The sequence below is a fragment of the Tetrao urogallus genome, assembly GCF_951394365.1.
Source record: "Tetrao urogallus genome assembly, chromosome: 7".
In the NCBI taxonomy this organism is placed as follows: Eukaryota; Metazoa; Chordata; class Aves; order Galliformes; family Phasianidae; genus Tetrao; species Tetrao urogallus.
Genome location: NC_136820.1, coordinates 24126067 through 24151584, shown reverse-complemented (window position 1 = coordinate 24151584; position 25518 = coordinate 24126067). Strand labels below are relative to the sequence as shown.

Below are 25518 nucleotides of genomic sequence, written 5' to 3'. Positions count from 1 at the left end.
ACATTATTTTAACCTTTCTTCTTTGTGGCAAAAAAAAAAAAAAAAGCAAAAAATACATATATTTTAAATTCACTGCATCTATCAGATAGAATTAATTTCTGTTGATTCACAAGCTTTGTATACAAACCTGTAGACCCATCTTCTTAAATAAGACAAATATGATAGGTAGCTCTATACTGCATTTTAGTGGACACTTTCTATGTTTCATTGGCCAGAGCTACATCTTACCTAATTTCATTACCTTGCAAATAAATGTAACAAAATCTGACAGAACTGTGAAAACGTGCATTGAAAATACATGAAAAATGCTTAAATCCACCAGCATATTATTTCATCTTCTTGACAGGCAGAAAAAACCCTACAATGGATTAGAAGACCCATTTGGTTTACATTTACTTAAAGCACAGTTTCATGGAGAACTTCTTGTTTTCTTTCTGCAGCATTGAACCTCAGGTGAGGACTGTATGAAATCTCTTCATTGCTAAAACCATTAAAAAATAGAAAGTTCAAATGGAAAACCTGGTCCTGCAGTTCAGGTTGGCCCTCTTAAATTCGAATTTCACCTCGCTAAAAAAGGACATGAGATAAAATCTGTTCCAGCAGGGTCTCTATATGTCCCAAATAATCTCTGCTGCCTAAGTGGTATGGTGATATGTATGTAAGAAATATCATAGGCATGAAGTTACTGTAAGATTTTTCTCATAACAGAAATACTGCTAATGCAGAAAAAAAAAAAAAAAAAAATCAGCTATCTTATTATTAGCCATGAAGACAAAAGTATATTATTCCTTTATAACTGCCATATTTAATGGAAAATGTCTTTTATATAAGAAAATAAAAGACGATCTGATTTCCAATGGCAAACATTGCTGTTACAGTCTCAGAATCAACCCTTTTATTTCTCCCACCAATCCCTGATCACCAGGCTCCCCTATTAGACATCACTATGGAATTCAATTTGTGGCAATGCACAGGAAACTGGAGTACTTAGTTTTCCAGAAATAAGCATATTGGTACCTACAATGATGCAGTTTAAACACCTCACCCTCTCTCAAAGCATTTTCTTGCACTGTGATTAACAGAAGAGTAAAAATAAAATCTGTTCTTTCAGAATGATTAAAGGTAATGAGTCAGCTATGAGTCATAAGTGGAGAGAAGGTAAAAGGCTGTCAGAACTGAAAGCACAAAAGCTGCTACTTGAAGCAGAGAAGCATTGCCATTGAAAAAACAGGCTCGTGACCTCAATGCAGATAGACACCATCATGAGACATGATCACACACAGTAAGTTAATAGGTTACTCTTCAATCTAAAAAGTGTGATTCAATTGTCTTCACATGGTATTTTTATTTCTTGGCAAATATTTCTATAATTGTAATTTATGTGCAGATAAGTACACATGTTCAAGGTTTATGGAAAAAAGCAAGTAGCGAAATCATCATAAATTCCATAGTGTTTGAAATATTCCATGATTTTCTTCATTCAAACTCTGTTTAATCAAGCATTATTACTACTGGACTCTCTCCACTACACTAAAATCAGTAGGTTAAAATATAGTGCATAAAAACTGCAGTAGTACTTCCTAAGGCAAAGACATCCATTGATAGCTAAAGCACAGCACTGATGAGAGAAAAAAAAAAAAAAAAAAAAAAAAAAAAAGGAATTAGTACCAAAGAATCAGTAAAGGGAGTAGAAAATGGAAAAAGGACTGTGCTATGTTACTGGCATGGAATTAGAAAATGACTCATTAGAGGAAGCTAGGCAGACATACATAAAATAAATAAATGTAACATTTAAAATATATGAGCATTGTACTGTGTGTTTTGATTAACAGATGAATATAATGTTGACTAATAAGAATAGTAAAGTAGTCATCTATAGATAAATATATTTGGCTTTCATCAATAAAAAACATAACTTTCCCCGTGGGTACGAAATGTATTGTTGGGTTGATCTACACATTGAGAAAAGAAACAAAAAAAAAATAACACCCAACTGATAAAAAAAGAAAGACTTTTTTTTTTTTGCTCTGATAAATAAACACAGGAGGGGAAGAGACAGGCTGAAATAAAGGATGAAGCATAAAAATATAGAAAGGGGAGGGAGGGGAGGATTCATTTTGTGTCACTTTTCTTTGCCAAACCATAAACACAAGGATACTCAGCAGTTCATTCTTACTCAATGTTTCCACATTTTTCTGCTGTTTTCCATAGGTGGGGCAAAAATGACAAAGGATTGAGCCAAGTTTTCCATTGGCCCTATTAATATGGAAGCCTGCTCCAATATGTGAGATATCTAATTTTGCTTTACCTTGTGGTTTGCATCTTAGTTTTAAACTCTGTATTTTTACACTCATTTTCTTTTCAGAAACACTCAATCCTGAAGAATACAAATTATCTTTTGCTATACAAATTATATCTTGCTTGCACTGAACACACCTGGTAGGGGTGAGAGGCTACATGACGCACTGTGGCTTAGGGTAGTGGGCCCTGGGCCCTTTAAGTGTTTGTTCTTCGGATCATTTTGTTTTAATCCCAAACTTAATAGCCTAAATACAAGCAAAGAACCAGGAAACCCAAGAAAACTCTGCCTTGTTATATTTTCTCATACGTAAGTATGAAAAGCATGGAAAAAGGAGTGACCAAGAATATTTTTTCCCACTTTCCCATTCCCATTTTCAGCATTAGCTATACCAAGAGCTCACTAGTCAATCCTCAAGTAATTACTAGTTTAAAAACGAAAGTTTTTAAAAATATTATTTGCTAAAATCTTATCTTTTAGATTTTGAAACATCTATGGCTTGTTTTCTGCAGTTAGAAACATTCCATAATAAAAGTAAATAATTAAAGCAAAACAAAATAAAATCAGCAATTATACGATTCCAGAAGGCAGAGTTTAATGAAAACAATCTATGGGCAACATCGTTTGCATAATATTGCAAGATACAATTAAAGTAATGCTTTAATTATTTTTTGCTCTCCCTAATGAATTTCATGTCTGAGTCACAGCTCTATGTACTAAAACCTAAAGATCTAATAAGAAAATTCTTACACTTCAGCACCACTCAGCCTTGTACTAATTATGTAATACGAAATCCTGAAAGCTCAGAGAAATATGTCTTTGTTTGCCTTTAAAGAGAAACTTCAAAATATGTCATGTGATCAGTTCCTTTCTTTTAGAAAATTTTAGGAAACAATGCCCATAATCCCACAGACTTGAGTGAAGCAGCTTACTAACTGCAATGTAGAACACGCAGCTGTAACTTCACTGTTTTTCCCCCTATCAACTCTGATTTTAACACTGCACAAAGAAAACCATGCAGCAGCTTACAGGAACAAGTAGCTGTGCAACTACACTGCTTTTAATTAATGCACTGTACCAAAGCTTGAGTTGCTGTGAATATTGCAACACTCTTGTTTCTACATAGGGAATGTTCCAATACGAAGGACAGCAACAAAATTTTCAGTGACTTCAGTAGCAAAGTCATGTATGAAGGGAACAAAGTATTCAGCTGTTTACCTCTGGATTTTCAGTTAACACGATACTGATGTGTACAAACTTTGGGCAAGGGCTTGTGTAAGGATGTGACAACAGCTGGAAAGAGTAAGGGAAGTCACTGTTTAAATCTCTTGTTGAAAGAAAAAGAAGATTCTGTTGATTGTTGGTGTTCTCCCAAAGGTGTGAATTTTAAAGATAAACAAAACCAAATTGAAGTCTTAAGCAATACTGCATATACTATAAATGCAATTATAATGTTTCTGACTTGGACATGTGATACTAGGACTTTTGCTTGCAGAACATTATTGTTTCCAGAGATATAGAACAGTGGATCTCTAAAAGAAAAAGTTACTTGCACATCTGTTAAACAAGAAAAACATTTTGTTCACTAATACTCTCATATAATTATCCTACAATTGTTGGAACTAAACAGTGTAGACAAATAAATAAGCCATGAAATCTTAAAAATGTGCGGAAAGAAGATATATCCTAATGATAAGCAATGTTTGTAGTCAGAATTTAATTCATTCAATTAATGTTACATAATATATTAACAATGCATAATTCAATTCACTAGCCAGCTGGCCTGGAGAGTCTTTTGATAATTCAAAAATAGAGACAGTAGAACTAGATCCAAGTTCTAGAACTAGATCTAAGGTTTAAGGTAACTAAAAATTAAAATAGTTCCTATAATAAAATTATGAGAAGCAGCTTAACAGGGATATAGCTACCTATCACATAGCTAACAGGAGAATGATGCAGTCGAGAGTGTTTCCACAAGCCTGCCCATGAAACTCTTCTCCAGTAAAGGCAAACTCCAAATTCCATTCTGTAACCAAAGAATTGTTTATACATACATAGTAGACTTTGCTATAAAATATAGGATACTGGGATATCCAAAAAACGAGCTTCTTTGACTCTCCAGCCATAGGAATCATTGTCTCAAGTTGCTCTCTCCTGTACCATACTTTCAGATAAAATATACACAATGGCAACAGTCCTTGGAAGTAGGAAACAAGTTTTAAATTTCTTGGAAAGAGGAAATGAATTTGGCCTCTCTTTTAATGACTGATTTACAAGTTTTTAAAAGGGACTCAGCCTTTTTAGACATGTAAGATATTCACAGTGGTAGGTACCCTCCGAAAATTTGGCCAAATTGGGCTGGCGAACAGAGGAATGTTTCATTTCCAAATTCCCATCAAGCTGAGAAGTGACTTTAAAGGTAAAAGAAGTAAGGCTTCTGTAGAGTTCAGTACCTCTAAGATACATTATACACATTATCTCATGTCTGTATTTCACATACTTATTAGAATGGATCCCATACAGATACAACTGCTGTCTCTGGAATAACATATTACTTAAACTACTGTGCCTTCTGTATTTGTCAGTTATCTGTATTTTGTCATTTTTTTGTACGCAAATGATAGAATAAGAAAATAGTGATTTATACAGAATAGTATAGTTCTATTCTAGGTCTAGGAGCGGGACTTCAAAGATCAGCTAGCCCAACTGTGTGACCTCTTCAGGGCTGAATTAAAGCATATTAGTGAGGGCTTTGTCCAAACATCTCTGAAAACTGATAGGCATGAGATGTGTATCTCTATCTGAATTTACTTTTGAAATCTCATTCCTTTGATTACTTCATGTAAGCTAATGGAATTCATTATGATATCTTTAAAATTTAAATTTAGATCTTCACTATTTTCCTTCAAAGACTGTGGATTTTTAAATGCAGATTTTCAGTGTCTTAAGAACAACTGGTATCACAGAAAGTTGAAACTTCATTGCAGAAAAAAAAAAATACAGACACATGGAGTTTTACCTCAACTGACCAAGAAAAAACTAGAAGATATTAACTCATTTTCCTGTTTATTATACTACTGTCACTAAATTGACCTCAATTTTTTTGGAGGTAATGTTGATGTCACTGTTACAAATTTTTAAAGTATAGGTGTACAACTTAGGAAGTTAAAACTTTAGTTGATCATGTTGTACTTCTGGAATCAGATTCTGCTATTTTCTTAAATATCTAATAGTTTTTTATTGAAACAATCCAAATTTCATACTTTAATTATGGCAAGAGACACAATCATTACTACCATCACTGTGATCCCACAGATGGGAAAATTCAGGCAAAGATACGGTAAGTTTTGGTCAGAAACAGTAGAACTCCTGGCTGCTGCACAAGTATGTTAATCATGAGATTGTATTCAGGGGTATACAATTGTATCTACTCATTTCTTAAATAGACATTTACTTATACCAGGTTATGAGTAAATGTTCAAATTAAACTTTTAAATAAGTACTTTAAATATAATTACTTTTATTGCTTTCATGGGGCTTTTTTTAATCTTCTCATTATTTACAGTGAAGATGATCCACAAGTAAATCTTTCATTTAAACATGCCTTAAAGTTAAGAAGGTATCATCCTTACTTTGCAGCCCAGATCTTAGTACATCTAATTGAACAAACACCTGATTTCTTCAGTTGAACATTTCAGACTCTAAAGTGATGGGCAAAAGTCACTTGATCTAAATACAGAGTAACTTAAAACACTGCAATTTCATTAATATAACTTCAATGTCTGAATGACGACTTACCAGAAACATCCAGTTACATAGTCTGTGGCATCTTTTATGGCTTAAGACTGAAAAGGTGCATTAATTAAAAATAGGCTCGCTTCATATGTGAAGTTGGTTAGCATGCCCTTACTATCCTAAAAGAAACTGGAATAAGAGAAAAACAAAAGAATCCCATTTTTAATTCAAGTATTATTGTTAGCTTGAAGCATGCAAGAGAGCTTGCAGTTTTTAGCTACTTGACTTTAAACACTACTAAAAGTTCTGGAGCCAAGTAGAAGTTGGAAGAGCACAAGGAAAGAAAAACAACCTAGCTCCAGTATTTTTGCCAGTCCTGCTGTTTGGAGACTCCCTTTACCATTTGTATTTAATTTTCCTATCTTAGTAGAAACCATCTTTCCAGCAGCTCCTGAAAGATGTGCATCTCCCCTGAGATCACCTCCACAGGAAATTATGAGGAATTAAGGGCCCAGCCTTGCAAATATTTTGTCATGTGAGTAACATTAGTCAATGGGATACTTGTGTGCAAGTGCTGGCTTGATCATATCTAAGGTTGGCAATTGCAGGTGTACTCCTTAAATAACTCAGTCCAAACTGAAAGCCTGCATTATAAAATGCATATATCCATCAACTTTCCTGAAGATATTTCAACTTGTACTATTTTGAGATATTTTATCATGCTGTTTTTAATAATTGTCTTGCCTCAACTATACATCCTCATGTAGCTGTATGCTAGGAACACCAAACCATGACCCTTATGGAAAAACTGATATTCATATATCAGCTGGTTGCTTTATACCAGATTGCTACAAATATGTTTTTAAATATTTCTATTCTGAAAATACTTTTCACATATGGTTAACTACTAATAAACATACTGAAAAATCCTATTAGTTTTACATGGCTTCTGTGACACGGTGATACTTTGAAAAAAAATGTTATGAATGAACATTTTATTTAAATAGAGGTAAATTAAATATTTTAAAAATCAAGTAAATTCACTTTCCAATTAATCTTTCAAATCTTCATATGAAATCAAACCCCTTCTATCATATGCAAAATGACTATGATTCAGTAGGAGTCATAGCTGATTAATTCCAAGGAACGTAGGTTATTCCAAAGCGTTGTTTCCATAATTCAAGTGGTGTCATATTTGCTCTTTCAGAGATGTTTATCTTTAGATGAAGTAATCCGCCTCATAGTTTGAATTCCCCAGAATGCAATGCAGAGGGAAAACAAGACCTACAACACAAAATTTAAAATAGGCATTATCATTTTATACATACATAATACTTTAAAAATTATATTTATCTGTAAACATGAGTGTATAAAAGCACAAAACTCCTAAGGAGGAAAATTACAGGACTATTCTAGGCATACTGATAAATTCACCTTAAGAAAACATGCTTTCTTTTTCTCTTACTCTTCTTTTTTCCATTTGTTCTTTCTGAATGGCATCAAAACATGGTAACTGGCAGCCTGTATGACCTTCTCTATTTCATAGTAAAAGTTGGATTTAGAGTGCTCAGAATTACATACAGTAAGACAGGACAACAACACCTTCTGTGCCAGAAGGTAAGTGCAAAAATGTTGAATTTTGTTTACATGCAAATAATGTCTGAAGATGCCTAGCATGGCAAGTTGCATGGTAGTATATAAATACCTAAAGTAGTCTTGAAAACAGTCTATGGTAAATGAGATATCCCGGTTGCAGTACTTTAGATAGACACTTATTCCCCAACAGCTGTGTTGAGATATAAACTTGATTTGAAATAATTTAGGAAAAATAGTGTTTTCCTTTGTTCCGTGCATTTTTCATTAGCCAGTGAAGTTTAATAAGAAATCTGCATTTTATAATTATTATTAGTAGTTTGCTTGCTAAAAACCCCTTGAGGATAAGTGGGAATATTTGCAGGGTTGAATCTAATTCAGGTAATAGCTTTGTCTACACAAGTAGAGGATGATACACTTTGCATGTGTATGTGAAATGTTGTGTTTTAAAAGCTCTGATATAAATGTCACATTTGGAATAAAGTTTTCAAGAATATGACAGTCATGGTTTATTGAACATAAACTGAATTAACATCCAATTTTCCTAGAAGGTATTTCGTCCAGGTGATTTCTTTTGTTTGTTTGAAGGGACAGAAAATTCAAATTTAAGAGGTTTTTTTTTTTTTTTTTTTTTTTTTTTTTACTCAAGTTTAATAATTTTCTCAGGTTTTTCTGTAATATAAAAGTACTGACTAGAACAGCTCCAATTTTAAAATATACATCATTTAACTTTCAACATTTAAAAATGTATGGCTCCAAAACTTACTACTGTCCTCATCTGCACATTCAAAGTACATGAGATCTGAATGTGCAATATAAATAAAAATGACCATAATACCTAAGAGATACTAATTCTGCATTGGATGGAATGAAGTCTGATCCCCCTCACAACCTATCTGGGACAGGTACAACCTCAAATTATCTGTACACTGCATAGTTATTAGCATGAAAGTAACACAGCTCCAATCCGATAAAATTCTCTTTCAAGGAAAATTCAACTATTCTCACTGCAGATTTTAATTCTAATTGACCAAGGATAGGCTGTGTATTTAGAAATTCTGATGACACTTAGTGCTATAGGTCTCATTTTTAAGAAAGACTCATAAAATTCTCACCAAAATACTTGTTTATTGGAGTTTCAGAAAAATTTTACTTTTTTTTTCCCCCCCATGTTACCACAAGTACCTTGTAAAATCTGAGTACATCACCTCATGACTCAATTTTACAGCTATGGAGTGGAGTACTGCTGCAGGCACACGCTCTTCTTGTTTCGTGAGATTTGCTTTATTTCTACACTGCGATGTTGATGTAGGAGAAAAGCAATTTTAAACAACTATCTGCATTGCTGATTTGCCTGTTATGCAATTGAGATCCATGTGAATTGTGGTACACATAAAATGATAGTATCTTCTGACTGTGGAAAAACTCTTTGTCATGCTAGCTTGAGAAACAGATCTTATCCACTTGTCAAAATCAGTACTTCTGACACGCTACTAAACTCATTTCATTCCTCACCTCAAAAGATCACTTCTATTCCTGGAAGACACATTAAATATAGAAGCATTTCATTTTCAGAAGCATTCTTAAGCACATTTAATGACTGAAATGCAGGGCATTTGTAGGGGATTAATGACTGCTGGGAGATGATGATCACCTGAAGAAGTACAGCTATGGGCCATTAAGCCCCAGGAAATGTTCTCAGCTAAAGATGGTTATTGCTATTATAGGCTGAAAATGAAAAAAACATGTTGGGTGAATTTTTCTTTTAAAAATAGAGCAACGCAGCTTCTTCTTTCTTAATTAAATTATTCATTATGATTTTCATAAAGCATGCAATCAGAGCCTGTAGGGGTATTCTTCAAATTGCAGTTATTGCATCCAGAATGAATAACCACATCAGGCACACTGTGGATCTGCAGAACAAGTTCGGCTTCATCATTCTATAACAGTATTGATTCACTGCCTATCAATGTCAGGACTGCCAGTACTCAATGGAAAATAACCCATTCATGAAATAATAATGCTTCAAGGTGGATTAAAAAAAAAAAAAAATCAGGGAAAAAAATTAAGGGGCCACATCCTCCTTTGCATGACACAAGTTCTGGCTGGCTCTATAGCTACAATGCTGACCTATAATGAGCAGAGCCAGCTGCATGGGGTGACCAAGCAGAAACTTGCTATAGGAGCTGGAGTTCAGTTTCTTCTGATTACTGCTACGTACTCTGGAGGTAAAAGGTTTGTTCCACTTGAATAAATGGTGCAGTCAGGAGATGTCAGTAATGGAAAACCAAGCTGATACGTGCCAGAATTCAGAGCAGACAGTAGTGTGGGCAGCAGGAAGCAGTAGAAGAGCATTTCACCAGGAGACTTAAACTATAATTGACAGTTTTTTTTTTTTTTAACATATTGGAAAAAACATGAAACTTATATGTAGATACTCTGAATTTTCTGTTCAAGTTTCTAGGATCCTAAGTGAAATTTTAGTTTGTTTGCTTGTTTTTCCCTTTTACAGTTATCTAAATTTTTAGATAAATTTAGATTTTTCACATAAATTGGCATTCTTTCTCAAATGGTCCAAACTGACTATTATTTGCCTCTTGGTAAAAATATTTATATATCAGTTGCCTAATTTAGTCAATTTTGAAACAAAAATATAACTTAAAGAGAATGCTTTCTTGTTTTTACTCTGATAAAAGTTCCTCCACAAATACCACTATATATCAAAAAGCTGAACATGAGACAGCAGTGTATGCTTGCAACCCAGAAGGCCAACTGCATCCTGGCTGCATCAAGAGGGGTGGTCAGTAAGGTGAAGGAGGTGACTGTCCCCTTCTACTCTGCCCTTCTGAGCTTCCATCTGGAATACTGTGTCCAAGCCAGAGAGCCCCATTACAGTAGGGATGTGAAGCTGTGGAAGAGGTCCAGTGGAGGGCCACAAAGATGATCGGGGACTAGAGCACTTCTATGAAGAAAAGCTAAAGGAGTTATGATTGTTTAGGCTGGAGAAGACTCCAGGGAGACAGAAGTATGGCCTTCCAATAGTTGAAGGGAGCTTACAAGCAGCAAGGGAAGTGACTTTTTAAATGGTCTGACAGTAATAGAACAAGGGGGAATCGCTTCACAATAAAAGAGGTAATATCAAGATTTTAGGTAGAAATTTTTTACTCAGAGGGTGATGAGGTGCTGGCATAGGCTGCCCAAAGAGTTTGTGGATGCCCCATCTCTGAAGGGATCCAAGTCCAGGCATGGGATCCTAGGCATCCTGATCTAGTGGCTTGCAACCCTGCTTATGGTAGGGGGTGGGGATGAGTTGATCTTTAAGGTCCCCTCCAACCTAAGCCATTCTGTGATTCTACAATTCTATGATAACAATAATTACAGAATGCAACAGTTCATCTTGAAAGCAGAATTTCTCACAAGCACACATTCAGGAATGTTAAAATGCAAACTTTTTGCCACCTCAGTACAAGCACTTGTTATATTTATCTGTTCAAGTAACTACAAATTAATTATGGGCTCTCCTCTAGACTGCTGGAAGAAGACAGACTTCCAAATATTTACATTATCTCCTTCCCTACAGTCTTTCAGTTTCCATATAGCTTGTGTTCCCACTGTGAATAAGTCTACAGAAATGTAAACAACACTATTCATAAGAAAAAGATACCTTAGCTAATGGACTGAATGCAGGATTGAGTCTGCTGTTCACAACAAATCCCCACTGGAGTGATCTAAGTTCATTAAGCTGTAAAACATTTTGAAATAATTAGCTAAATTCAGGCACCCAATTCCATATTAGCTTTACTAATGATCACTAATGTTATTTTCTGCCATTTTCTCTTTTTGTAATGCCTTTGTAGGTCTGAGTTGCCTAGACACAGCACTGTGTTTTTTTCTTGCAGACTTAATCCGAACAGAATTAGAAGACTTCAGACACTGGTCTAGAATTGTAGACAAGTGTTCAAAGACACCCCTAGTTTAAGGAAAAGAAAAGGTTTGAACCACAAGTCCTCAGATCCCTGCTGACCTAAATCATTCAATGATTCTTTGACATTTCTCAGGTTCTGCTCAGAGATGTTCACTCCAAATTTCACTGCGGGGGTAGTTTGTATCTGTTCAACAAATCCACTATACTTAGGGTACACAAGTAGCTCTAGGGTGGGTTCATGAAAACCAGCACATTCAGAAACTTCATGAGGTTGACTGTTCACATAAAAAATAGGCCTAGTACTTTTAGTGATGTGCCCTCTCAATCTGACACTGTAAACTGTTTAACTGATATTGCAAATTAAACATTTTTCTATATTGTTTCTCTCCAAAGGCACTAGAAATAATTTTACATTATGAGTATTAAGAATAATTTTTAGATTGAGAAGTCTGTTTCTGTATATAATCATTCTTTTCTAGTTAATATGGAGAGAACAAACTGATATAATAGTTAATATAAAATACAATATAACAATAGAATATAGTAACAAAATGGTTAAACAAACAATCCCAGATTTCTCAAGTTAGTTTTTATACACACTATCACTGTTTTCCCACTTCCCCATACAAGATTACTTGTAAACAAGAATGTGCAAAACTACACATAGGAGATGGAAAATGTATGTCTCAAAAGAGTAAAAGGTTTACTGTTTTAAGATGTCAGGATCTGGGTAAAAGCTAAATGCATCTTCATTCTCAGTGCAATGTTTTTAAATGAGCAGTCTAACGCTAGTAGAGAAATACCATGATTTTAGCAGTAGGCATAGAAAGCACTTGTAGAGTGAACAGGTTAAGTAGACTGCCGCACTAGTAAACAATTTGCAATAACAATACTTGGAAACCAAAGAGGAGGAATCAGATTATTATTTTTTGAGGAAGGTGAGAGAACTGCGGATAGAAAGGGACTACAATAAAAGCAGCTTCACAGCATTTGTCCAAGATTTCTGCAGAAGTAGCAGAATGTCTGAAAACTCTCCATGAGGATTCATCATACACATTTAGGCTACTGGTGCAGCTCATATCTCACAGGTTCAGTATGTCCCAAACATAGAACAAAGTATGTATTAATAGACTGCTGGCACACACACAATTAATCCAAGTACCTTTATCCCCCACAAAACTGTATTAATAGTTCACTCATTGACAGGATTCTTGCTGGTATGATATACTCCATTAGTTTTGTATTTCCTAATTAGCAGACGATGAGAAAATAGTAAAGAAGAAATATGTACATCTTCTTCAGATTCTGTTAAACATTTTAAACTTTATTCTTTTATTAAAATGTGGCATGACTCTCTAAAGTCAGTTAAAGCATGAAAACATAGTCTGTAAGTGTCCCCACATCCTAAAAGTCCCGTGTTACACATCCAGGAAAGGCAAAGATAGATATGGAGATAGGATATATATCCTTCAGTTGCTTTCACAGCTGGACACATCCCCACTATGAAATGAAATGCACTGCAGAGATGCTTGAGTTAGCAAGGACAGAAGCTGCTAAGAGTCTCAGCACAACACCAGGTTGGCTGACTTTCCTGGCACCTCTATCACCTTGCATCCCTCAGCTAAACACACAGGGATTTTCGCACAAGCACATCTAAAGTGGCCTATATGCAGCCAGCAAATAACTTGAATCCTACTAGACTGTGGCCTTTCAAATCACTTGTATATGTGTCCGACTGAATTGTTACTTATTATATTTCTTTCTTCCAGGGTCAAAGAATGAATATACAACCTAAACGCTAGAACTCTGAATGTTTTTCCTCATTCTTAAAGGACAAAAACAAAACAAAGCAAAACAAAAATCTGAAACCAGGAAGTTTTGCTGTCAATCATGAATAGGAACTTCCACATGTGTTACCTTGCATTGAGCTATGCAAGTGTAGTGTATCAACATTACACTTATTAACACACACAAACTCTCCTCATGATCTTCAGTACAAAAGTTGTCAAAATGTTTTACTGAAATATCTGAGAACACTTGCCATAGTAAATTACTTAATTAAAAGCATAAATACCTAAATTATTCTAAAACATTTAGCCTTTTTGAATCGCATTCTAAAGCTGAACTCCGTTAAACTGAAATCTTCTTCTTATACGTTCAACGCTCCAAAATAAATTCTGCACCTTTTTGCTGGCTTTTAAAATGAATTTTGAGAATAACTGTTTAGTAATTATAAACCGTCAGTCACCTTTTGAGCTTAAAAGTCTCACATTAAAAAACAAAACATATTACCTACTTTATTACATATTCTTAGCTCACAGTGCTATTCTCCAGGTTTCCAACTTGGCCGTTAACCAGTAATTTGTACCACCACATTGCCATTACCTTTTTAAATGGCTAATCCTGGGAAACAAAGTAAAAGCCACAATTTACTTTTTGTGTATTTGTCAGCCTTAAATTAGCTCTCACCTCTATCTGCCTATTAGTCCCCATGTTTATGTCTAAGTACACATCAGAAAACCTGGCGACTTTATAATATTACTAAAACCAAACTTTCAAATTTACATGAAAGACATATCATCTTTTATAATCAATGAATATTAAGATGTTATAATTATGAAATTAACAAGAGAGTTAGAAAAAGCAGGTTATAATAACAAAAAGAAACGCTTACCCACATCCTAGGCTCACTTATAAAACTCCAGCAGAGCAAACCTCCAGAAAAGGTCATTTCCCACTGGTAGCCAGCTCTTAAATGGTTCCAAGAGCGGTGGAGCCAGGCTCCACCCCTTTCAGCAGCACAGGTGAATTGCCTTCACCTGTGCTCCTGTGGCTGACTCATTGCTCACCTCAGGTGATCAATCAGAGGTTCAGGTTGTGATTCAGCAGTTCTCATACACACCTAAAAACATGTATCTGATAGACACATTTTGCAGCTCTTTGCATTTGTTTTCTGATTTTACTTGTAGTGGTTAAAGCTCTTCTTTTGAAAGTATTTCTTAAAATTAAAAATTTTGTACAGATATATGAATTCATGGGCTTTTAAAAATATGAAAATTATCATTCCTGCCCACTCTAGAAACTCCTCCAGTCATTACAGTTTTGCCATAAATTCCAAACACTGTGCCATCACCTAGGGAAACTCACTCCACACTCTGAACCTCTCTTCGCTGCTTGCTCCATACCTTGCTCCTGGTGAACAAGAGAGATGAGCATCATTGGATTTGTTCAGTGTCTGGTGTTCTAATACTACCTAGCTCTACCACATGAGACTGGTTGATGGGTACAATGCTCGAAGGAAAATCAGTGAAATAATGCTTTTTACATTTTTGACAATAAAGTACTGAAAAACATAGATCAACAGTGTTAGAACTTAACTCCAAACTTTACATTTTTTTTTTAATGAAAAGGCCTGCATTTTTTCAGTTTTCATTTTCTCTCAAATTTGAGAAACAATAGGAAAAAAAAAAATTCTTAGCATACTTTAAAAGGACAATTAAAAATAAAGCTTTCAGAAAGTTAAGATGACAAATCTTAGAAATATCTCAGTCTGTAAGCATACTGGTTTAATCTTTTGCAGGTTACAAGGCCAAATGAGATTGAAAGAGTTATTAATAGCTGTTCAGTGCAGAAACAAAATATTTGAGATAGTTCTGTTCCAGTTTGGCCAAAGCTGTTGAGTTTATTTTTTAAAACATTTAAAAAGGAAGTGTACCTATTGAGATGAAATATCTCAATTACTTTTATGCCTGTCAGCAGCTGTAACACAATTACATACATCTGACTGCACAACTTATAGCTCAAACACAAGTTGGAGAGTAAAAGAGATATCTGCAAAGGTTTAATTTTATAAAATATAAGCTAAAATATATGTAAAGAGAGTATTTACTCCCTTGTTGAAATATGAAGCTTGTTTTCCTTTAATCAATACTTTACTGCAGTGATCTGACATTTAATCAAATTTAAATTGTTCTCCTTTAGCTTAAAGAACCGATTGCTTTATAATGCAATTCTCTAGACTGGACATGTATATTGCTGTACATGGTAAGAGTAAAATTATTGGTTTTATAAAGTCATAGTAGCTACTATGACTTTATATTTAATCCTTCTGTGGTGCAGTAATTTTTTACTTAAAAGATGGCAAATTCATTTAAAATATGGACAGGGTGGACCTGCCCTTGAAGCTATCATGCTCACTTAAAAGAAAATTAAAGCAAAAAAATGATTGCATTTTGAACACACGAAGAAAATTTATAATTATAACATTTCTAAATTTGGATTGCTCATTACCTCAATGTGCAACATTCACCTGATAAGCACCTATAGGAATAACTGAATCCCTGTAAGCCCTCTATTTTTATATCACTTTAATACAACACCATCTTAGGAAAAAGTTGTGTCCAATCTCTCCATCATTAACGAACATAAGATATGTTTCTACATAGATGAGTTTTGTTTCAGAGTGTGGCTATTGTGCGTATGTGCATTGGTGATGGTGAACAAAACCAAGAGCGTAATGTCAGCTGGGAGCTCTCTGGCAAAGGTGGCTGCAGAGTGGAATATCTCTGATGGCTGGTGTGCTAAATATGCTGTTATGAGAAAGCTGACCGGGTACAAGCTCTGAAATCAGAATACGTTCACATTGTGGAGGGAAAAAAAAATTCCCAGCTTTTAACTATAAACCCACAGACATTAGATCACTGACAAGAAAACTTTGCTGCAGATGTTAAAAAGAAGTGATGGGAAAAAGCTTGCTACTGTGACTAATGGCAAATGTGAAAGAAGGGAACAGGAATTTGCAGAGAGGGATAAAACAACTGAGTCAGAAACAGAAAGGATTTCCAGTACAGTGGGAAAAAGAAAAACAAACAAAAGAAAACAACAAAAAACTACCAGAAAAGTATTCAAGGAAGCCTGGAAGACAGAGATCAAGGCTAAAAGTCATTTGACACAAAGATTGCTTCAAAAGCCAATATGTCTATAGGAGAAATTAATCCTTTCATCAAAAGGATGGAGCACATAGAAGGCTGTTCTCAGCAAAGGAAATACATTAACACGCAATGATACAGAAAAATCTTGCCATAGAAGATACATGTCCAAGTCAAAGATAGACAGAACACACCCAACATGTTGGCCAACCCTCTTTTTGAGGCCAGAAGCAGTAAAATGTGACTGCTTTTAAAGTTCCAAGGAAAAGAAAAACGCTGAGGTCAGTCCAGCCCTGTGTTCATTACTGTACATGGAAAAAAAAAAACCAGATCTCCTTCTGACTACTGATATGTCACTTTCTTGCCGTACTATCAACAAAATTTCTCTGTGTTCTGGCTTATTGTTTCTATTTCTCTCTGGGAAACTCACATTCCCAAATCTCACTATCTTGATAATGTAAAAGTTGCTATATTCAATATCAACCACAGCTGTATTCAAATAGGCTAAGCCATTGATTTTCCTACTTACCCATCAAGACTTTCTAGTAGGAAAACTAAAGAAATACAATCTAAATGAAACTTCAGCATGGAAGATACACAACTAACCTGAAGGAAAAGCCTCCAGTGGGAAAGTAATAATGAATCAATTATTATATTACAAAATGAGATTGAAATTAGAATTTAAGAGAAAAAATATAGGTGTGCACGTGCCTATTTCTAACATTAAAAAAGAAAAACAGCCAAATCAAAACAAAACAAAACACAAAACCTGCAAAAAAGCCAGGAGTACATCAGAAAAAAAAAACCCTGGAGTGTTGGAGTAGTTCACAAACAAAAAATGCCTCAACCTTACAATGTTGATACAAAAAGACGTTAATACCAGTCTGGTAGATATTAACAGAAATGTTTCATGTAAAACACAGTAACCATGCCTGCCTGCTCTATATTGGTGAAGCATTTAAAGAAAATATAGATTAACTGGATATAGTTCGGAAGCAGAAAATAAAACTCATAAAAGTTCTAGAAGAATAGACTTGTAGGAAGCTTGAAGAAATTCTACTGTGTATCCTTGAAGAAAATAAAACTCAGAAGCAATGAAATTAATGTTCTGATATGTGAAAGAATAATGCAACAGGAAAAGAAGATAAGGTACTGCTGAAGGTAATGAAATAGGGTTATATATATATATCTTTTTTTTTAATCTAAGATTTTCACAGAAAATAACAAAAAGACCTGCTGCCTGGAATGCTGGTACAGCATTAGAGACAGCTATGTAAGGAAGCTGTGAAAGGTATATAAATGGTTATACAGGCATGTGTCTATGGCATAACTGTAATTGATCCTCCTTCAGTGCAGACTCCCTGCTAGTGCAGCATTTCTGTTTATTCACAACGAATACAAAGGCATTCTTCATCTCAAACTAACATTTGCTAATACCATCTGCTTTGCCAACAGCAGTCAAGAAAGATGAGAATGCTTAGCTCATAGAGCAACCACTACTCAGCAAACACTTTTTGCAGAAACCATGCTTCATCATCTTAATTCTCAGATGTGGTTGTCACTTTAGTAAGGGGATGAAAAGTAAAATCTGCTGCTACTCTTTTTTTCTTTTTTTTTTTCTCTCCAGTTTCTAGCATTGGACAGATTTGAACCTGCTTCCCATCAGGAAGATGGGAAAAGATCAACTTCCACTGGTTCTTTAGCTGAAAACACTGATGGCAGAAGCATGAGCTTGCTTGCTCATATTTTATGCACAGTACAGTCTCTGCACAAAACAATATGGTACTGTATAGTCAAAATCATCTGTCTAAGACTCTGAAAGAATATTCAAAGAGTTACAGCAAAAGTCTGGGATGCTGGGTTATTCGTTTTGCATTCTTTGCCATAGATTAGAATTTTAATGTTTATAGCTCATTAGGTGAAAAACAGAGAAAGCATTTATTTCCCCCAAAAGTTAGTACTTTCTAACCCCCATCTCACTAAAATCTAAGACAATTTCATTCACTGCAGTAATGCAGACAGAATAAAAACATATCAGATTTGGCATTTATTCTGTGACAAACATCATATCAATAATTCTGAATACATGGTATTTTTTCTCAACAGTTATGTGCTTGGATAAATACAATGGATATCTTTAAAAATCAGATAATTGAATGTATTTTGTATATGGCTCCAGCTATTGAGCAACCTTAGCTCCGTAGCTCATGGTGCTGACCAAATGAAGAGCTAAAAATCGTGTGAGAAACTGTTTCCATCTCATGATTACTTTGGCTTAAAAAAGTTTCAATTCATTATATGGTGAACAATTATACAATGTTGAAAAAATACCAATCCAGACTTCAGTTTTATAGAAATATATCATCTTCCTAATCTAAGGTTTTGTTGTTTCTCCCCTCCCCCCATTTGGATTCTAGATTAAAAGGGATATTGTGCCCTAAATACGATTCTGTCTTGGAAAGACTACTGGGTATTGTTTAATTTGTATGTCAAAGGGAGGGCTGAAGTCTCAACAATTGTTAACCTCTCCCATGGTGTGCTAATAAAAGGTCAGAGGCCCACATGTGGCTTGCAGCTTGGGGAATTTCTCTCAATGTTCTGCCAGGGATGGGACTGTCTGAATGTTTTCTCTCATAAGTTTTAAGCCATAAACTGCATCCTACTTGGCTCAGTGTGCCAAAACTGGACCCAGGGGTATCCAGAGTCTTGGCTGATGGGAAAAAATGAACGCTTCCTATGGAAGCCACAGCTGTTTTCCTGAGAGAGAGCACAGATGCTTAAATATTTCTCTGCTTTCCGTTTCTGACTACCTGTTCTGGCAGCCGTTCCAAGAAGGGGGGAGTATAGAGGCAGGCATCCAGCTGCTTTCAATAATCCTTGGCAGTACAGGTACTGATTATCTCAAAGTTAAACATATTCAACAAGCATTTTTTTGTGAATTTCAAACTATAGAAATGGTGAGAGCATGTACTAAAGCTCCCATCCTCCTCTCTTGGGCAGAAATTTATAGATCAGGATACACACCTTAGTTATGAAAGTAGAGAGTATGTCAGGGAAAAGAAAAAGATACTGTATTTTATTGAAAATAAAATACATAGAAGTGTGCATTATGCATACAAGTACACACGGAGAAATCCAAACATGTAGATAGTATATTTATTCTATGCATTTTCCAGGAAGAGGATTAGTTTCTTCAGTCAGACTATGGCTGAATGTCACAATATGGTTTTGATTTTGAATTGTGGGGTAGTATTTATCCTGAGTGTAACTTCTAGAAGCCAACGAAGGTACACAGGCTAAGTTATGTTTTGTACTGATTTGGACCAGAATTGTATATAACATCAGCTATCTCCTAAATTCCATTGAAACCACATTACATTAAAACACAGCTTATGATACTGTATAGTAACTGTTAAACAATTATCTTTAGCTAACTTCTTATACATATTGGGGACCAATGATCATTCCATATATATAGTAGGTAAAATGTATATCCTTTTCTTCCAAACAGGTTGTATTGATGCTTGATAGCACTTAGATTGACTCCCTTCAAACTTTTTCTCCAGTAGCATCTTCTGAAGTATTATGGAAAAAAATGCAAAATAATAGCCCAATTCAAGCACAGCTAATTAATATACATCAAAATGGGATAGTATATAGCTATAGCTGATATGTAAAGAACAGAACATCATATAAGACTTCAAAACTGGATTTAATGATTAGTCATTGCTCAGTGGATCAACATTTTCAGTTAAGATTACACTTCACCAGTTTATTTCCTTTTGAGGACAGCTGCACCTGCTTGCTACCTGCAGTGCTCTGTCAGTGCCTTTGCCTTCTGTCACAATCTCTGTGAAATGAAGAAACATCTGCCAACAGGGGAAGCAAGCAGATAATATCAATGCTTTCCATCAAGAGCTGTAAAGTGCTCTGGGAAAGAGCAGCCCTATAAAAGTAGTGATTCTCCTCATCAGACAATCAAAAAGGCATTTCCTATAAGATGTCTGAATGATGTTTACTTCAAGACTCAGGGCAGACTACTTGAACTGCAATGGGCCAGTCTTCGTCAGGATTTTCCCTCTCCTTTCCATTATACTCAGCAAGACTCTTCATTTACATTCAGCCCAACAAAGTTTTTTTTTTTTTTTTTTTTTTGCTTCTATCTTGATCACCATCCCCACACAGCACTCAGATCTACTTCGTCAATCAAACTATCTTGTGAGTGTTCTTGTGCTGATGGCTAAGAAGCTATCCAAGCCAGTGCATTTCCCAGACAGAGCAATAGCTTTGGCATGACAAATCCTGCAAAAAAGTATTATTTAAGATATTTTCTGAGTGCTTACTTCAGACCGGGGAGCTTTAAAACTAATGAAGTGAAATCCAGACTGGTAGATATGCTACTTCTAAGCTACAAGGAAAAGAATTTAGGTTTACTCCAAGTGGTGATCTCACAGCTCAACTGTGCATTTGCTCCTCCCCTCCTAGAGGTAGAAACCACTGGCAAGATGGATCATGTACAAAATCTTTGAGGAATGGAATAAGAGGAAAAAAGTGGTTTCACCTGACCAAGCCACCAAATGTCAACGAGTTCAAACAGGTAAGTAAGTCACAAATTATGAAAAAGAGCTACTGTATTTGAGCAACATGTTGTCTCAAACTGTTCACGTGGGAAAGAGCCTTGGGAATTTTGCTGCCTGCAATATACACTAACTAGATTCTTCCCTGTCTCTCTTTCTCATTTGTAACTCATTTATTGCACTTACAAAAGGACCAGCTCCTGACTTTCCATTTTCTTTTCCAAGTCATCATAACACAGCATTTGCTAGCTTAGCACCAGAAAAGAAACCAATATAGCTTTTTTTTCCCCCAAAGAAATCTTCAAAGATGTCAGGTGGCTGCCCAAGATGTGTGCTTTTGTGACAGTAAAATTCCATCACTTACTAACTATTTTAATAACAATATCATAATTTTCATTTGTTTAATAAGGATCAAAGAGGTTTTGCTTTTAACTTAAAGTTTTTGCTTTAACTTAAAGGTTTTACTTTAACTTAATTACTAAGTAATAGTGTATGTTTGTCTCCAGTTTTAGTTTAGTTATTTCCAATGTTTAGCTGTTCAAGATTTTGCTGTTTTCACTCTTGCATTATTTTTCCATACTTCAACTGACTCAGAACAAATTATTCACTTTTTTTTGTAAAGCATCCTCTATTTTTGTCTTTAAAGCACTGCCAGAATAAAAGTATTTTGCAGTTATGCATGTACATCAGTCAAATCAATCAGCAGTACTAAACAAAAAGAACGTTACTTCCCCCTTTTTTTTTTAAAGCCAGCATAGTTAAGTACTGAATCATACAGAAAACACGGAAAATGTGTTATCATAAAAATCATTAAAGCAGGAGAATGAAAGGAAACAGCATTATAGAAGTACAGATAATTCTGACAAATTCAGATATATGTGAAATAAGATCTAATTTTGCAACTTTTACTCACAATAGTAGTGTTACTGAAATATACAGGAATATTCACATAAAAAAATACAGGATAAACCCTGAAAGACTGAGAGAAATCCACTTTTTTTTTATCTGCTATGAGAACAAATATTGCATCATAAAACAAATGATGTCCAGATGGGTAAAATAGCTTAGCAACAAGATAATCTTATAGAAAACGTATAGGCGCATCTATAGTGATGACAGATAATAGGACCCGAGGAGAGGTTATTACAGACAATTTGGAGTACAGCATCTGAGTCATATCCCGATTGTTAAAGAAATTATTGTCAGATCCTGAAGGAAGATTAGTCTATATCTAAAGGGATTTACTACTGATATTATAATAACATGTTCAGAGAGTTATTATAACACAATTTTTGGAATAAAAGAGAAACTAATTGGTTCATAAAATTAAAGCACCTCTAGATTCCACTAACAACATTAAAAGAAATAGATGAGCTATCCACAGATTAGTATATAATGAGGATTACCATAGGCTGTGGTGCTATGTAAATGTATTCAGGAAAAAAAAAAAAAGGAGAAATGTGAAAAAGAACTAACATGTTTGGACACAGATGTATTTTTAAAGGAAGAAACACAAGTTTTCATTTGCTAAGCCCACACAATGAAATAATTTAAATGTATAGGTTTGTTCTAGCTGTGTGAATAGCCTTCTGGGGGGACCACTGACTCTGATCCATGGTTTCTGATCTAGACCAAGGAACTCTGTCCTGGATCAACATACTTAACTGTGCTATGGGTCATAACCCATACTTTGATATTGGTAAACTGTAGCATGGCGTTGGCACTCAGTCTGAGTTGGACTGTTGTCTTCCACAGTAGCCTGTGGCAAAGGTACAGAATTACATAAACGTCCTAAAACAAGCCATGACAGGGTTTATAATAACGTTCTTCTCCCACACACATGCACAGTAAAGACTAGAAATAATTATAAAATGGAAAATACATTTTACACATTTTTGCAATTGTCTGTGTCCAATGGTTTGTTGAATTAATTCAATCTGAAGATTCCTGTATTTGTTTGCATTTGGTACTGAAATATGATCAGTAGAAGAATTGGAGAGTTAAAGAAATAACATTTATACATCTTTAACAAAACTGATACTGTGTTTTTTTTTTTTCACTATAGAAATTGTTAAAAAACTATGCAAACAATATCAGACCTATACTAATTATTTCCTCCCTTCAGTACCATATTCCTTCTATGAAGAATTGCACTCAAATATATTCATTTAAAGAACAAATTAAAAGTTTTATCCTGATAATGTAAAACAAACAAACAAACAAACAAACAACCTACAGATTTAAGCAAAAGGTGTGGTTGATTAAAAAGGAAACAAATGTGAAGTATGGAGCGTACCTGTAACTGGGAAATTAGGCCAAACATATATTTATCATTATTCTGTCAAAAGGTTCTGAAGCTCTTATACAGGACTGATATGATGAATTTATTACAGACAAGAATTTATGAATTCAAATCAATTCTATTTTCCTCTTTTCACATTAAAAAAATGCATTTGAAAATGTTTGCAGTTTGGCATTGTCATGGTTCAGCCATGGAAAGGTTTGCCGCATTTCTGTGAGGCATGTTTAGATTCATTTTCAGAAGACATAATTTATTCAACGTATTTCAAGTCATATATAGATTTTATGGAAATAGAATAAACTCAAAATAGATTTATGAATCAAAATTATTTAGCTATTTTCTTATGGATTCTGCTTTTCCTAAAGTTCAGTCATGCCATATTGCAAATATTTGATGTGTCTTCATCATGCTATTAACTCAGTTTTCTATTATATCTACATGAATCATATGCTTAAACTTTTAAGAAGACCACCCTGATTCTCCAGTTGAAATAATCAAATAGACATTTGCAGCCTTCTTAACTGCAAACAGTCTTTGGTGTAAACATGGAGCAAGTCTTGAATTTCTCAAGAACAGGTAAACCACTCTACCACAGAACTCCCTCAAGCAGGAAGACTAGTTTAGGGATTAAAAAATCTTAAAGGGTTTACAGAGAAAGGACAAGACCTGCAATATGCCATCACTAGGTCAAACTTATGTCTCCATTCAACAAGAATCAAAAATTGCCTCATTGAAGCAAAGTGGCATAAGGTGGTCTATTTACTTATATAACAAGTCTGTAGTATCTTCTCTAAATTAAAAACCAAAGATGTCAGCAGCACTCTTGGAACTGGCTGTATGTTGGTAAATATCCCATAATAACCTCACAAAGGTGGAAATGAAAAAATACAGGCTCTTTGGAGACCAAATTTATAAAACCTCTTCATTATAAAAGAAATACAATACTCACAATTTCATTCTTGCTCTATTGAAGAACTTTCTAAATCATCAAGTTCAGTTCCGACAATGATAAGAAACTATATAAATATTTTTTTCCAGAAAAACTCACAGAATATAAAAAAACCCTAAAAATATTTTCCAAAATGCTTTGCTAAACTTTAATCTGCAAAAGAATTACAATATCTTCAACAATTATATACAACAGAAAGACCAGGGAAGCCATTATCACTTAGAAGCACACACAGAATGTAATTACAGATCCTCAAATACCGGGTTGTCAGAGCTGGCTTTTTCTCTTCATGCTCTGGATAAAATCTAGTAGTACATTTCAGAATAGAAATTTATTTTCTACACTGAAGTATCTGAAGCAGCTAGTTAGCCTAGAAATTGCTTTGGAATTTTCTGGGAGGAAAATGTTATAAATTACATAGCATTATAGTAATTCACATCACTAATTTTTATATTTATTAATTCACATAAATTAATTAATTACCCCTTGGAGCATTTGTGTGGTGTCTGTAAATAATTGTGTGGCCTGGAAATTCATCACAAAAGATTTAATGTGTAGGTTTATGCGTGGAATGCTTAGCTGAAGCAGTATCATAGTGGTGAAATCAGAAGAAGGCACAATTAAATGTGTGCATTAGGAACACATCCTTTAAGATTTCTGTATGTATATCAGCATGGCAAAAAATACAAATTAAAGTGAAAAAAAAAAGATTGTGTAAGCAGGTACAAAATTTCAAGAAAATAAAAAAGAAATCAAGTATTGTTTCATAAAACTCCAGAGGACTTTCTTTTCTGGAAAATAAAAAAGTTCACAGGGCGATTAAAATAAGTGCATCTGGTAATTAATTCCTATTGAGAAGGTTAAATTTCTCTCAAGTTCCTCTCTCTAAACCAATCTTGTCAAACTGGCATGCTAAAAAGTGGGCACTCTATTTTGGAGGATACGTAAGATTGGCATGCTGCAAAAGATAATCACCTTTTCACATAATCACAAAAGCTAATAGATATTTAAGTCAGTTCCTGTGGTTAACACTGGGAGCTTGCTTTCATTTTTGGCTGTAGTTGCAACATCTCTGCAGCTCAATAGGGAAAAATCCTGTTTAAGTATTTTCTATATCACTGAGGTGAGTAAAAAATTATGAATAAGTGTATGGGAAAATCTTCCACTTGCCAGATATGTTTGTGTATACATACACAAACACATACACTTT

General features: G+C 34.6%; 1 protein-coding gene across 1 annotated transcript in view; it reads right to left on the bottom strand.

Annotated features, from left to right (window-relative positions):
• Nucleotides 1-7237: 7237 nt before the first annotated feature.
• The window catches only part of AGMO (alkylglycerol monooxygenase), a gene marked incomplete at both ends in the record, with an annotated part of 178403 nt that continues 160122 nt past the window's right edge, over nucleotides 7238-25518 (bottom strand). The window contains 1 exon segment of the mRNA XM_079538575.1: nucleotides 7238-7318. Within this exon segment, the coding sequence (XP_079394701.1) occupies nucleotides 7238-7318 (81 nt within the window).